We start from the raw sequence: 14790 nt of genomic DNA, 5'->3' as shown, positions 1-14790 counted from the left end.
ATATCACGTTGTCTAGCTGACTAATGAATTCTATTTCACTTGGTTGGTGTGCCAAGATTTAACATTGAATTTCCTGCACATCAATTATATTGCACATCTTCTATTAGCGATGAAATGTACCACCCATTCTTAACACAATATTTGCTTTGAAACAATTGAATGACATTTCACTATGTTTTAGCGCTGGCCAGTGATACACTGAATCCAATAAATCAGACACCCTACCTAAAAAAAGATGCGTAAGGATATTATTGATATAAAATCAATGATTTAACAACTGGGTAATTTCTTTTAATGCAATCTTGATTTAAAATCTGTTGAGCTCAGCACAAGGCCATCCTTAAATGTAGGCGTGATAGGACAAAGTTGAGAGCCACTTATATATATTTATATCGTGAGCTCAGCTAGTCCACAGCCCACACTTGACTAATAAATATGCCTTTTATATTTTACGCAGCCCGGAGAGCTTTCATTTAAAAGCGTGGTGTTGATGGTCGACTACTACCAAAGGAACCAGCTGAATATCGCAGATAGCAGATCAGTTACTCTCATCAGCGGGCCTTGAATTGCTCTTTATGGCTGGCGGATGTTGCTGGTTGTGGCTAGAATACTGTTCCTTTTTTTTACTTCCATCCGTTAGAATGTTTTATGCACTATGATGTTATGTGCGTAGGTGTTGATAATTAATTAGAATTTTTTGTTCTGAGTTCATGTGTATGGTTGCATACAATCAACGGTTTATCAAAACCAGCTTAATCTTGACGCCCGTCCATCTGCATTGCTCAGCTTCACATCAATGACTTTGAATACTCCTTATACCGCCTCTAATATATGCTGCCCCTGAATTTCCTCAAAGTCTCTTTTTTTCTTATTCAAACAAAAATTGACCGTGAAACATTTTGCATCATTTGACAAAAATATATTTAGCGGTTTCAATTCAGTGCTTATACGAAGGCATGTACTCTATCAGCCCGTGAAACACTCATACATTATATACCTGATGCTATGTGTGATCCTAGTTCGGCAACGGGGAATATACTGAATTTGATAGCTATGTGTATGGATTTGTTAATATTCTGTAGAAACGACAGCTATAAATAGCTATATAAAGGATAAAATGTCAATGATAGTCAAAAGCAATATGAAATCAAGTCTGAAATTGAATGATTTATTTGTACTCATTTACTGAAATTTACGTTTATGATGTGAATTTCGCTAGTCAGATGTAAATACCATCAAATTTTTTATCCACAATTATGTGCTTGGATTTTGTAAAAATAGTTTTTTTTTTCGCTGCACCTTTTCGATGTATTTAAAATGCGATATTTGCCGATTGAAAACACGTCCGCTATAACTATGCAACGCCTCCGCCGAGTTTGATTAATTCAAAGACAGTTGGATTAATTCAAAGACATCTCTTTGCCGCAATAAAGCACTATTCACGCAATACCAATTCACAATGACTATATTCTTCAGCCATTATGCTTTGAGCGTGATGTTACTGCCTGCGTAAAGGTGAAGATGTACATTGTACATTTACTTGTGGAAGACGCTCAATTTCTAGTTCAAATCTTAATTGTGTACTTACAATGATCTCTAATGTAGTGACAGCGCATTTACGGGACCTACCTATTGGTCAAGTATGGCTCGTTGCTAGATATGATATTTTTCTGTGGGCTGTGAAAGGGTCGAATGCCTGTGTTTTTTCTAGGCCGGTGTCTTTTCATTGTCTTATAAATGGTTTTGTTCCAATTTTATTACCAAATCACGTTTATTTTTCGAGGCCTGTCACTTTTTCTGCTAAACCCTTATGTGTGTATCGCTCACGACGTAATTTTGTAATTCTTAATGTTTAACTACTAAATATTGGTATTCTTTGAATTTTATCAACTAGAGACTCTGTCTTCGTAGAGCAATGGGAACAGTCATCCCTAACGACCCCATTTCATTCTGAATTTTACCGCAGCTTCGATATTTTCTGACTCCATCCGGGCAGCGTGATTTGATTTCGCATAGGTAATTCGCTCTGTCACTGCTGTAACGTAGAATCATGGGGTTTTCACCTCAGTTTTCTTTATTGAACATTGTGTTGAGCCATTAGGGTGCATCCTGAAATCCAACCAAATGTCAGATACTGGCGATCATACATCCTTTGAATAATGTACTAGGATATATTGCCTGTGCTTGTCAGATGTGTTGGCATCGCGATAGATTTGCGCACTCTCAAACACTGTTTTTACACGCTATGCAGTGGCGGTTTTACTGTGGATATATGTATTGTATAACCTTTGTGGATATCGTGTGAGCATAATTCGCTTCGCTTCCCGGTCAGGTTCAATCCCTGAACTTTTCGAAATTAACTGGGTGATCTGCGTTTCAGCAGAAATAAATGATGTGCGTAATTGTGCGTTCTTGTGTTGGCTCGTAAGCGATCAGACGTTGATGGTGTTTCGGGTTAGTCTTGCTTTGACCCTCGTTCGGTGTCCATGTGGGGAATCACATTGGCCAGGGGCGGCCAACCCGTGGCCCGCGGGGTGATTCTCTAAATTAGTACTATTATCAAAAAATAAATTACCAAAACCAAATAACCAAAGTTCGATTGCCCTCGCCGTGAAATTTGATATTTTAATGACTAAAATATCAGTTTCAACGCATTGGCGTAGCCAGGGGCCAGTCACATTTTTCTATGTCCTCGTATATGACCATAAAGTACAATATTTCGCATATTAGACGAAATCTTCGATATTTATAAGTGCAAGCGCCGAATAATCCTGTCATTGCCAAATGAGGCCAGCGGTATGCAGAGGCGACCCGCAATATATGCAAGTAACATTATTAGTGACCGAATTCATTCATTAACTTTGCAAAATTTTCGCGCTGGGCGCGGCTAGGTGATGGGTCAAGTCTGAGTCTTCGTGTCATATTTGTTATTGATTTTGATGCGTATTATTATAAGTGATGCGTATTATTATAAGTATTGTTTCACCGTCACCTAATCCGGTTCGCTCCTATCGGAAGACAAAAAAATGTGGTCAACATTCAAGTGGTCCGCGCAATGATCCGTAAATCTCATGTGGCCCTTTGGCCGAAAAGGTTGGCCATGCGTTTGCGCCAATAAGTGCCGAGTGCCGTAATCCCGTGATGCTCACAATAATTCGTGAGCATGATTTAGTAACAGTCATTGGAGCGCGAAATTGAGCATTGTGTATGTGTGCATGCCTTAAAATTCGACAGCCTTCAGTTCTTCCTCCAAAGGCTTTGCGAAGATTCATTTGAAAATGCAATCTAGCCCGTTTTAAACAGCAAACAATGACCGGGACCCCTTTGTGTTGAACGCAAAATACAAATCACTGCTTGAATACGCACTTTCTCGTTTGTGATCATCAACTAGGCGTATTCTTGTCTGTTTGATGTTCTCGTATTTTCGCACGACTCATTGTACGTTGAATAGCGTCATTCTTTCGTTCCGTCATATGTCACGGTGGCTCGTACTATGAAACATGACATTAAAAGTGGGTCGCCAACTGTAAAGGGTGCTTCCCAACCTTTTTCAGTTCGCAACCCACTTTTCATCCAAATTTCATTGCGCGACCCACCAGACCCTCTTTTGCGACTGACCTTTTAACCACAGCTAGTGGGGTTAGTGGTGTTGTCAGTGTGTTACAGTTACCTGGTCGCGGCTAGCTTGGAAATATTCCGGAATTCATGATTGAATTGGGTCAAAGACATTGGCAAATGCATATATTACTCTCTATTTTGTACTCTTTCAGCTCACGTTATCAGAGTTACCAGTAGAGCTGAGGGAGGAGGTGGTGTCTTTTAAAAAATTTCGGGCACATAAATGATTAATAGTAATCGGATTTTCAGGCTGGCCCGTTCTTAGTAATTAGGCCAGCTTGTTGCAAACTCCATGTGTCTTGGTGTGGCGTGACGCGTTAATGGCCAACACCGGAATGCCTATTTCTATCCGTATTTTTTTTTATATTAAAGGGACGTGTACCCATATTGAATTCAAGGCATCTATCGATGTTAAATCGCGCACGGCGCGAAGATGTTGATTCATGAGATCATTTGGCCTCCTTCGAGATTCTCCAAATTGAGGGGGGGTTGCGGTGCGGCAGTTACGGTTCTACATGTAGGCAGGGCCTTAACAGCACTTTTTGATCTTGGACCCTCCCATAGGGTGATAAACCGGACTTCTGGGGGATTTCACGAAATCATGATGGAATCGGTCAGTATCATCGGGAATTGCATTTTTATTGCTCTCAATTCTTATCCCCTCTCTGTTGACGTAATCAGATTTACCGGTAGAGCTGAGTGAGATGTACCTGAAAAGATAGGACCCCTCAATAGTAACTAAATATCTTCGGGCGTATACCCGTTAGCAGGAACTAAACAGCACTTCGTCAGGTCCCCAAAAAACTTGGGTCTTTGGCTCCCATAGGGTGATAAACCGCCCCCCCCCCCCATCATGTTGATCGCTTTTCGGGCGGGCGATCTTGTGAGGTGTTCGTGGCAGGGTTGTAACCAAGTAACAAGGTTTCGAGTCACAAGTCATTCTCACTTTTATAGTTTTGACTAGAGCCAAGTCGAGTCATCATGCACTGGTCGCGGGCCACTTTTCAAAATTCGAGTACAAGTGGAGTCAATACAAAAATTGACTCGAGTCATTTTACGCATTTGAAAAAATGACTCGAGTCGACTCGATCGAGTCACCGAAAAATCTCGAGTCGTGTCGTCATTATAACCCTGGTTCGTGGTATCGAGTCTGTGATTCTATATTGGTTCCGTTTTCGGATCATGTTCGAACTTTTAAGACGACTATGACAGTTATATGTATCTTGGTAACAGTATAGGCTTTTCGAAGTACAAAACTTCAATATTGCAGCAAACAATACGTTCATATTGTTAAATTTATTCCACTGGAAGCTTTTCGACTGGCTCTCTTCAGAGCAACTATGGAAAACTGATTGATAACGTAATGTTTTGGTAACAGTGTTGGGATGACTCGAGTCAACTTTTTCGCATGACTTGACTTGACTCGGTGCTTCAAAATTGTGGATTTTGACTCGTGACTCGGAGCAAAATTTACGAGTCAATTTCAAGTCATTAACTAAACGGTGTCGATGTAATCACTGATTCTCCATTGTGACATCACAAATAAATTGACCGCAAACGAATTGATCATAGCTTGCGTTAATGTACTAGTAGTAGATTAATATAATAGCAATATATCTCAGTGCATGTATTACGCAGTGGTCACCTTAATCAACCCTCGTGTATGATTTAAATCGAACGAATATAGTTTATGCGTATATATTCTCGCGGATGTGTAGATGGGTTGTGTACTTCTCGAGGCTTGGTATTCGATCCTTTATTTTGGCTCACGCATTTCATTAGCAGTCCTAGGTGTGTCAGCCATGCCACGCCATCTTGTATATAATTTTAACTTTATATTAGTTATTTGATTCAAGATAAATGGCCAATCAATCTGTCTTTCAGACAGCTAGCAAAATGTAATGAATCTCAATCATAACTCATACTTCGAACATTCAATTTGACTTGAATGTGACTTGAATCGTGACTTGACTTGACTCGAGTCACCTTCGAAAATCTATTGACTTGACTTGACTCAAGTAAAAATGTGAAATGACTCGTGACTCGAAGGTAGTGACTTGATCCCAACACTGCTTGGTAAGTGACTTGGGAAAATATTTTGAATCATTACAGGGAATAAAATAGGCTTACCATATTTTGGAAATCTAAAAAGAGGAAACTTTTTCAGAAACTTCAGACTTGCAAAACCGGAGAAGAATTCTCGAAAACCGGTGAATTTTACCGACATTGCCAGGTGGAAGATTAAAAAAAATAAAGGTCTTCTTTTCGCTCAGAGCTAAAATCACCGTTTTTCACTCCGAAATACCCGCCGGAGCGTCACATTCTGTTCTAATTTGCGGCATCTCGCTCGCAATTTGCTCTAAATCTGACCTAAATTTTCAAAAAAGAGGACAAAAGGGCGTCCTCCGAGGACACTTTCAAAAAAGTCATAACAGAGGACAAATCCTCTTAAAAGAGGACGTATGGTAAGCCTAGAATAGAATATAATGGTAACGCCGTGTATATGCTTATCATCACATATACTAGAGCAGGGGTCACCAACACGCGGGCCGCATGCGGCCCGCGACCTGATTTGAGATTTCGGAAGAAAGCTAAGAAAACCAATTAGAAATGCTGGAATTGGCTACAGTCTCTACATGTTTTTGTGTTATTTCAAAATAAGCTATTTTCCTGCGCCCAACATCACTATTCGACACTAGCTAAAGCGGCTCTGGTGATGGCAACAGCATTCCATCGAGGGATAATCGGCTGTTATGAATGGGCATATTGCCTTGACTTGCAATGGCCCAAACACTGCCAAGACCAAGACGCATAGAAAACGGCTCAGGGCAGTGGTTCCCAAAGTGGGGAGCTAGCGCTCCTTGTGGGGACGCGAAAGCAGCTGAAATGGAGGCGGAGCTGCGCTCAACTGAAAACATTTTTGCGCTACGCGCTATTTACCTCTAATTCATAGTTATTGCTCTGTGTCTGGTCCGGAATTCATCTTATAGAACTCTCTCATCAACAGTCATAACCTTCCATGTCATCAAACTAGCCGTTGGGATTGCTAGCTTTCTGGTTGCATTTTGTAATATGACGATTTTTCAGTATTATAAAGGGGAGTGTGTCTAAAAAAGTTTGAGAACCACTGGCCTAGGGTTTTCCCACAAGATCAAGCGTTACGTGTAGACGGTCTTTCATCTAGTAACGGATCTCGCTGGTCCCAATATCGACTCCTTACTCGCTGAAAAGCGTTTCCACGTATCGTGCACAGCTCACAGTTCAAAATAGCTCACCGTCATACTGACGTAGAGTTTTCGAACGTATGATTGCCTATTTTAGATCGATATCGAATGCGGCCCGCGGCCTCTACGAAATTTGAAAAGTGGCCCACGACCCGTTTTGAGTTGGCGACCCCTGTACTAGAGTATCTCGAAATGTTATACAGGAAATGTGGTGTGATACAATTTGTGTATAATGTGAAATATCGAGTGGAAACAGAGTTATTTATTTATATACTCTATGCAATATTCATTCATCAATTCGGAGATATTCATTCAACATTATGTTTTATAATGATTCAATGAATTTACGACCCAGCAAACACAAAACCGTAAAAGGATCATCCGGGATCATCTCGATTAGGTTCTGATTTTCTAAGTGTCGAGGGAATGTCTAAAATACGTAGTAGGATGGTCTTGTGGTTATATTCAATCAGAATAAATTCATACTCGGTGTTGTTCCATCTCATGCATTAGGCTTCGTTATATCCGGTAGTTAACCTAATAATGCAAATTTTCTATCTCTCGCGGGTACGACTAAAATACGTAGAAAGGATGACTTTGTCGGTACATTCAATCACGATGAATTCTATCCGGTTTTGTTCGATCTCATGCGGTAGCTTCGTTCTATCTATTAGAAAACAATGTTCTCCCTTCGTTTTATTGCGTGAGGATGTCACCGGTGTTGTATATTCGTGTTGTTGCTCTAAGGTCGAATAGTTTTGTTTTCCTCTGATATATATGATCTTCATTATATATATATTCGCTCTTTCGGTAATCTCGCATGTTCAACGAGTATGGTTAATAGTTTTATTCAGAGAATAACTAAATAAGTGATATGTTGTACGTTTAGGAATATGATTATCGATGCGTGACTTCTAGAATATTTCGGCGATTCAAATTTTACGTCATCGCGCCATACAAAGATTTGAAGCGCAACAGGTCGCAGCCAGGCATAGTTCGCTCTTTCTGTATGGTAAATGCCGTAAATATATAGGAATTGTGACTGACTGAGGTAGCGGGTTAAAGGTATATATGCAGTAGCATATAGCTTATGGGGTATTTCGAATTGCCTGTAGTATATGACGCCTAGAGCTGTTTTACTTTCTGCAAAACAGGTGTAGACAACTATAGAAAAGTTTCAGCTTTTCCAGGTTAGAATTAGAGCTAAACCGTTTTTCCGAATTAGATTACAATTATATTGCTGGCATTTCGCTCTAATTTAGTGAAATTAGACCACTATAATTCGCTTCAAACATCTGAATTACCGGTACCTATACGGTATATCATAATATTTATGCTTGAATTTTCTAGGTATATAAGTCCTATAGATACATTCCTGTAGAACACTGATTCATGATTTTATAAAAGTTGGTGCAAGAATGGACATTTTCAACTTGATGTTGATTAATGGAGCAAAATTTGATATTTGAGTGCAATTATACCTCGAATCCAGTGACAAGATTATTAATCGTTGAAACCAAACGCAGCTTGATTATGTTGGCCCAGAGAATTTGGCTAGCCAGACCATATTGATGGAATATGGTCACAGTAAGATAATATTTTGGGCTATTTTACATGAACTTTCCAACATTTGATTTGATATGTCCACTAAAACAGTTGTTATTCTGCTTTCGAATAAGACCTTAATTGCTGGTTTCAATGGTAACTGTGTTTGTCAAAGGCTGCAAAGGTAATTTCTTTTCCTTGTTAGATGTTTATTTGTTTGTTTGTGGTGTTCATGGTGGTGGTTCGACTACACTGGTCATTTTACACCAGGCCGGTTCTTATTATTATTATTCCGTATCTGCCCGATTACCAGTGAACTCGGCACTTAGTGAATTCGGCCGCACAAACTCGGCACTTGGTGAATTCGGCCGTGGTAGATCTCGTAGCGGTACCGGTCACCATGATTGGTTACTGGAATGTTTGCCGGTGAACTTGGCACTTTGAGTGGTTGTCAATGTTGTACGGCGGTCAGGGCATGCGTAGATCACACAGTCACGGCGTGATTAGATCACAGATTGCGTAATTGCGGGAAATAACGCGACGCTCTTCACTTGGTGAACTCGGCCCTTGGAGGAATTGGCACTAGAACACCTTCGCATTAGAAATGCATTTAGTATGAATGAACAGTATCAAAAAGGAAATTTAAACGTGTCGTGGCTCGTGGTAGATCTCGTAATCTTGGGATCCTTCAAACGTGTTATCGAGACACCCTAATCCCAGAGTGGAATCGTCTCTCCAAAGGCAAAAAATAATTTATTTTGACGTGATCATGCGAAACATTTGTTGATGAGGAACACTGGCTTGTGATCGATGAACGAAGAAGCGCCGCTTGATGTTCCACAGTTTTGATCTCACATACAACGCCAAGATCCATCTTCTCAAAACTTACACGACACAGGCTCGTGACTCACGCCATCGATTCCAAGCAGACCGCGCGTGGTCGGTATATGAGCGCTGCGTTATTTCCCGTGGCTACGCAATCCGTGATCTAATCACGCCGTGACTGCGCGATCTACGGATGCCCTGACCTCCTTACAAGATTGACAAATCACTTGATAATACTATTATTAGTTTGATAATTCATATTAATAGCTGTAAATACACTTCATTTCAAAATTTCCCGAGGGCCGAATTCACCAAGTGCCGAGTTTGTGCGGCCGAATTCACCAAGTGCCGGGTGCATCGGCAACCATCTGCCCACTTACAGCACGGCCCACTCCTAGGCTTTTTAAGACATGGCTATGCGAATCAGATGGCGAGGAGGAGCCTAGATAAACGGCCAACACTTCGGTAGGAATTATGGAGTCGACGTGTCACGCTCGAACCCGCAATTCATTGGTGTTTAGCTATAATGGAACGTACCACTACGTTTCCTCGCCATACCTTGTAAAATGAGACCGTAGCATTTGGCATTTCGTGTGGCAATTGACTTTTGTGTGGAAAATTGTGTTCGTTTTAGAACTTATCCGAAACTTTTATTCCGCCATAGATTGTATATGATAAAACAATATCGGAATTGATCCTAGAAGAATTCCAAAGCAACTCACCACAAAGGAGGATTTAAAGAAGTTTGATGGAAAATTGAATGAAAGCAAAAGCCTTTGCAAGAGATGTGGTATGTTGAATCTGTTTTGGTATTTTTAAATAGGCCTACTTTGTTGTGCCGATAGCAGACAGTATATATAAACGTAAGATGTGGAAGCTATCAAGGTGTTTTTAGAAATTCAGTCAGTCAAAGTGGACGATCGTATTGCTTGGATTATATTTAGGCTTATTTTAGCATCTTTGAGATGCAACTCTAAACGTGGACGGTCATGAACAGTAGGGCTCTTCAAAATGACTTTTTTTCTCAAATCGTACTGGCTACTTGATAAAATTGTTAGGTTACCTAATTTAAGCCTACAAACAAAATATGGTTCAAATCCAGCCAGTATCCGCTTTGCTAAAAGAGAAGAAAGTTCCTATTTATTATATAAAAATGAATAATAAAAAATGTGAAGATTTTCTGTTAACCCCATGAAAGTGTTAGGCTGTCTATAGAAACGATGCTCACCAAATTTGGTTCAATTCCAACCAGTGGAAGCGGAGTTATTGCTGTCGAAAAATTTGGATTTGAATAAAATAGTACTTACGGTGAGCACAACTTTAATAAGTAAACAAAGAATCGGTCACCGTAAATACTATTTTATTCAAATCCAAATTTTTCGACGGCAATATCTCCGCTTCCACTGGTTGGAATTGAACCAAATTTGGTGAGCATCGTTTCTATAGACAGCCTAACACTTTCATGGGGTGAACAGAAAATTTTCAAATTTTTATTACCTATTTATTTTTGTATAATAAATAGAAACTTTCTTCTCCTGTAGCAAAGCGGTTACTGGCTGGAATTGAACCAAATTTTGTGTTTAGGCTTAAATTAGGTAACCTAACAATATTATCAAGTAGCCAGAACGATTTGAGAAAAAAGTCATATTTTAAGAGCCCTAATGTCCATGTGAGAGAAACGTTTTAGGGTAGGCCTACTCATATGTCTCGCAGCGTTCTCTACATAATTGTCAATTGCGATACAAACTGTTTGCTTGTATTGGTAAAGCCATCCAACTTCGAATTGTAAAATGTTGGGAGTCTTGATATCAAATTTTTGAAAGGTGCACTTTGAGAAGATTTCAGAATCTGTCAAATTATACAAAAATTTAGCAAATTCTTTGACATATTTCATCTATTTGGGACTCGATCAACGTAAAAGAATTGGTAATCATTTTATACAATGTATTGTATTTGTAGTTGAAGTATAGTAATAATTCTTATGGTTACCGCACTTGTAACGATTCACGGCCATAACTGGAATAATTAGAATGATGTAACTTTCAAATTGTCATGCATTTTGCAACAACATTGTTCTCAATTTTCAAGGTGCTGACCATTCGAGTAAGAATCACCCACCGGGAATTCACGATCCGTAAAGGCGGCCGACTGTTTCTCTCCTCAAGCGGAAGCGACAGAGAAGAGGAACGAAGAGAAAAAAGGAGCAGAAATAGCAAGAGTGTGACAAGTCGCGTCCGTTCGCTTTAACGCGTATTTCCATCCGCGAAGTAGTAGGTGGGAAAACTAATGGGCGTTTGGTTAGGGCTTATATAAGGTTGACTCCAGCGCTGTATTTGCTAAATGTTGCTATGAAATAGGGGTGGTGTCATTTGGTATCAATATTGGCTATTGAAAGACCATTTGTTAGTGGTCATGGATTTGTTCGGCCAGTATGCAGTAATTTCTGATGGTCACTTCCCGGGCTTCTGTTCTCTAACCCCTCATGATTGTTATTCTGCTTCTAGTAAGACTGTCGATTCTAAGGTTTTATCGTATCATTTGTCGGAGGTTTCGCTCGCTTTATTTACAACGTTTTGCTCTCTGCTAGGTCAATTACTGGCTGAGTATCACTACAGCCTAAGAAACTGCACTAATTCTCATTTTAATGTCTTGCTGGTTATCTTGCTGTCAATTCTAATAATTTATTAATGTCTATACCAGTGCCGCCACTCAAATGTTTTGTTCTCTGTACACAATATTGTTAGGTCTTCAGCTTTCCAGGCAGAGTATCATTCCACTTTCTAGACTTGAGTATATATCTCTCCAACTAGCTGCCAAATAACTGATTCATTTGGATTGTTGAATTGATCATTTTGGACAGAATGTGAAGAAATTTTAGTCAAGAATTCTTTTTGTGTTAGTGGCTGTTTTCAAAGAGTGCTGAAGTAGTCATCGTTGATCTTGATAATCAAGTAGAAGTGACGATTGAAGTCAGTTCTCTAGTCATATAATATTAAAAAATATAATAATAAAACTTGAAAACTTGAGTGGAAATAGTTCAGAATCGAATCCATTTTAGTAAGTATGGGCGAAAAAAATGTAGGAGTCATTCGTTAGTCGCTACCTCTGCCATTTTCGCAGTACGAATGTCTTAGCTATTAATCATCATTTTCATTTTATTTCTGCAGGGTGTTGAAAAAAAAAGGCCGCATGCTGGTTATTTAACTGGCTCATCAGAAGATGAAACCTGATGATAAGGACTGTTTTCACTTTCTTTCTCAAGACATTCGTTCGTTTTATTTTTTACAACGGCATTATTGCCAATTCGTTTGAAATTAAATTATCACAAATGTGATTAATATGTAGTAAATAATGTGGTGTGTGTACGCAGCCGTGATCAGGTTAAGCCCATAGTGGTGGAAAACAGGTTATTATATCAGGATCTTCTTCTTCTAACGTAGGATCTACATTCTACTCACCATGTTTAAAGGCTGTAGCATCTGCATAATATTTACATTATTGAAGGACATGGAAAAGACGTTGAATTGAGTCGACACAAAATCCCCCTTTCTACGACCTGCCGAGATCTAATATCTACTATATCGGCTCGGCTTTTCTACATCTTTGGTCTGTACTGTGTTTGCTGGGCGAGTGGTGGAGACAGGGACAAAGAAAGTTGTCCGTCCGAGGGGTGTACAAGACAGGCTCTGTCGTACGTCAGTAAAAGCCGTTCACTGCCGTCGGATGCTGGTCCGTCGAAGCAATGGTATTGTAATAGTGGCTGTGTGTTGCGGAACTCGAGGCGCCATCTAACAGTAAGGGTGTGTCGTGGTGGAGCAGTAGGTAGCTGAACGACTTGCTGGTAGCTTGCTGTCTTACGCGTTGATTCCTTAACTGACACGAGTTCACTCGGTCGGATGTATTGCAGAGAATGGTACGTCAGGCGCTGAGGTGAATTTTCAGATCTCAAGGCCGCAACAGAGAAAACGTGGGTTTTTATACCCGAAAATGCGTAACAATGCATGTAATTGTGAAGCTTAATGAGCCAATTAGAAACGGGTTGTAAACTACTAGTGATACGAAAAAGGTAGAACTTATGAGATAATTGAATCTTTGAGGATTGTTGAATCTTTCACACCGGGGTGTCCGATTGCGTCTACCATAGGGTTGCCATACGTCCGGAATTTCTCGGACATGTCCGGAATTTCACTGAAAAATCTGCGTCCGGGAGGAATTTCAAAAATATACCTAAATGTCCGGAATTTTGAAGGCTTGAAGCAGGTTCAAAAGTTTTTCGTAAATCAACATAAACAATATTATTTTCAAGCAGGTTTATGCTATTCAAAATTGTTCTTCGCGCCGCGCGCGAGTTTGGAACGTATAAGGATATTAGTATGGGCTTCACGCACCACCATAGCCAAAAAATGCAATCAAAATAAATATAAATAACCATCATTTACTGAAATAAGTCTGATTGTAATCGCAATTATAAGCTAACGGTATATTCCTAGAGTTGGTTAAGGCCGATTGGATGCTTCAATCACATACAGTGGCTCCAAATATTGTGGGGTCGTCCGCCTTTATCTAAAGATCGCGATGATGTTGAACGTAATCAGCTTCCTATGCCGTGTGTAAGTTTGGGTAAGCTGATTTTTTTTTAGTAATCAGTTTATCAAGTTTTGAGCTTTGCCACGGAACATTTTCAAGTGGGAAATGAGGTCGCGAGCATAAGAGGTTGGAAATCACCGGATGTGCAACCTGCTGGTGCATTTTAGAGTAGCCTAATATATCGAAGAATCAATATTATTGACAGAATTCATACATAAAATATAACAGCCAAATGCATATAGTAAGTGCCCGATAAGTTACATCGACTACCCTAAGGTGGGCCTAAGGTCAGTGCTTGGGGGGGGGGGGGGAAAAATGTTATTTCGGTCCTGATTAAAACACATAAACAGATAGCCGCACCGACGTAACTGTATAGCAGGGCTGTCAAACACAATGCTGACAGGCCAGACACGACCCGCCAGATGATTTCATCCGCCCCGTAGAGGATGATATTGCTAACCCTACCAAGTAGCAATCACCGGAGTTGACATTACAGATTGCCCAATTCATGACCTATGTTCCACTTCATTCCTGTATTGTGTATACAGTCGATGGGCAATGTTTTGATAGTGTGACGTCATAGTGACGGTCAACGTGTTACACCTCATTTCAAAATCCGCTAGGAGGCGCTGAAGAGTGTCCGGAATTTGCTACACAAAAATATGGTAACCCTAGTCTACCAACGCCCATTTATTCAATGGTTACTAAGCTTGCGCAACACTACAAGAGATAGTAGAGTTATAATAGTTGTCATATGGTCAAATCCTAGTACAAGCACAGTATATTTCCTTCGTAACAGATTGGCTACCTGGCGTTAACTGGGGACAATGGATTAAAAGGACCAGCGGTCTGCTACAATATACAATGATTGGAAACTGCCACGCCCCTTAACGCTATAAGATAGGTTCCCGGCGAAATCGGTCCGTCACGGGATATGCTTGAGCAGAGGTACGGGATTGCGTATGTCGACTGTGGGGGAGTGCTGTAATCG

At 40.1% G+C, this 14790-nt stretch overlaps 1 protein-coding gene and 1 long non-coding RNA gene across 12 annotated transcripts in view; both read left to right on the top strand.

Annotated features, from left to right (window-relative positions):
- The window catches only part of LOC145454340 (uncharacterized), a 49244-nt gene extending 46837 nt beyond the window's left edge, over nt 1–2407 (top strand). For all 11 annotated transcript variants that reach the window (XM_080332340.1, XM_080332337.1, XM_080332332.1 and 8 more), the window contains one exon: nt 458–2407. In XM_080332340.1, the coding sequence (XP_080188466.1) occupies nt 458–565 (108 nt within the window). In that variant the 3' untranslated portion in view covers nt 566–2407. The remainder of the gene's footprint in view (nt 1–457) is intronic.
- A 4787-nt stretch (nt 2408–7194) lies between these two features.
- On the top strand, nt 7195–12743 carry LOC145454409 (uncharacterized). The gene is made up of 3 exons (XR_013920122.1): nt 7195–10002; nt 11301–11486; nt 12380–12743. It is a non-coding gene; the product is annotated as an uncharacterized LOC145454409 (long non-coding RNA).
- Nucleotides 12744–14790: the final 2047 nt, after the last annotated feature.

The sequence above is a fragment of the Botryllus schlosseri genome, chromosome 13 (assembly GCF_051294905.1).
Source record: "Botryllus schlosseri isolate E-star chromosome 13, Bs_hap1, whole genome shotgun sequence".
Taxonomy (NCBI): Eukaryota; Metazoa; Chordata; class Ascidiacea; order Stolidobranchia; family Styelidae; genus Botryllus; species Botryllus schlosseri.
This window is presented reverse-complemented; position numbering and strand designations above follow the sequence as displayed.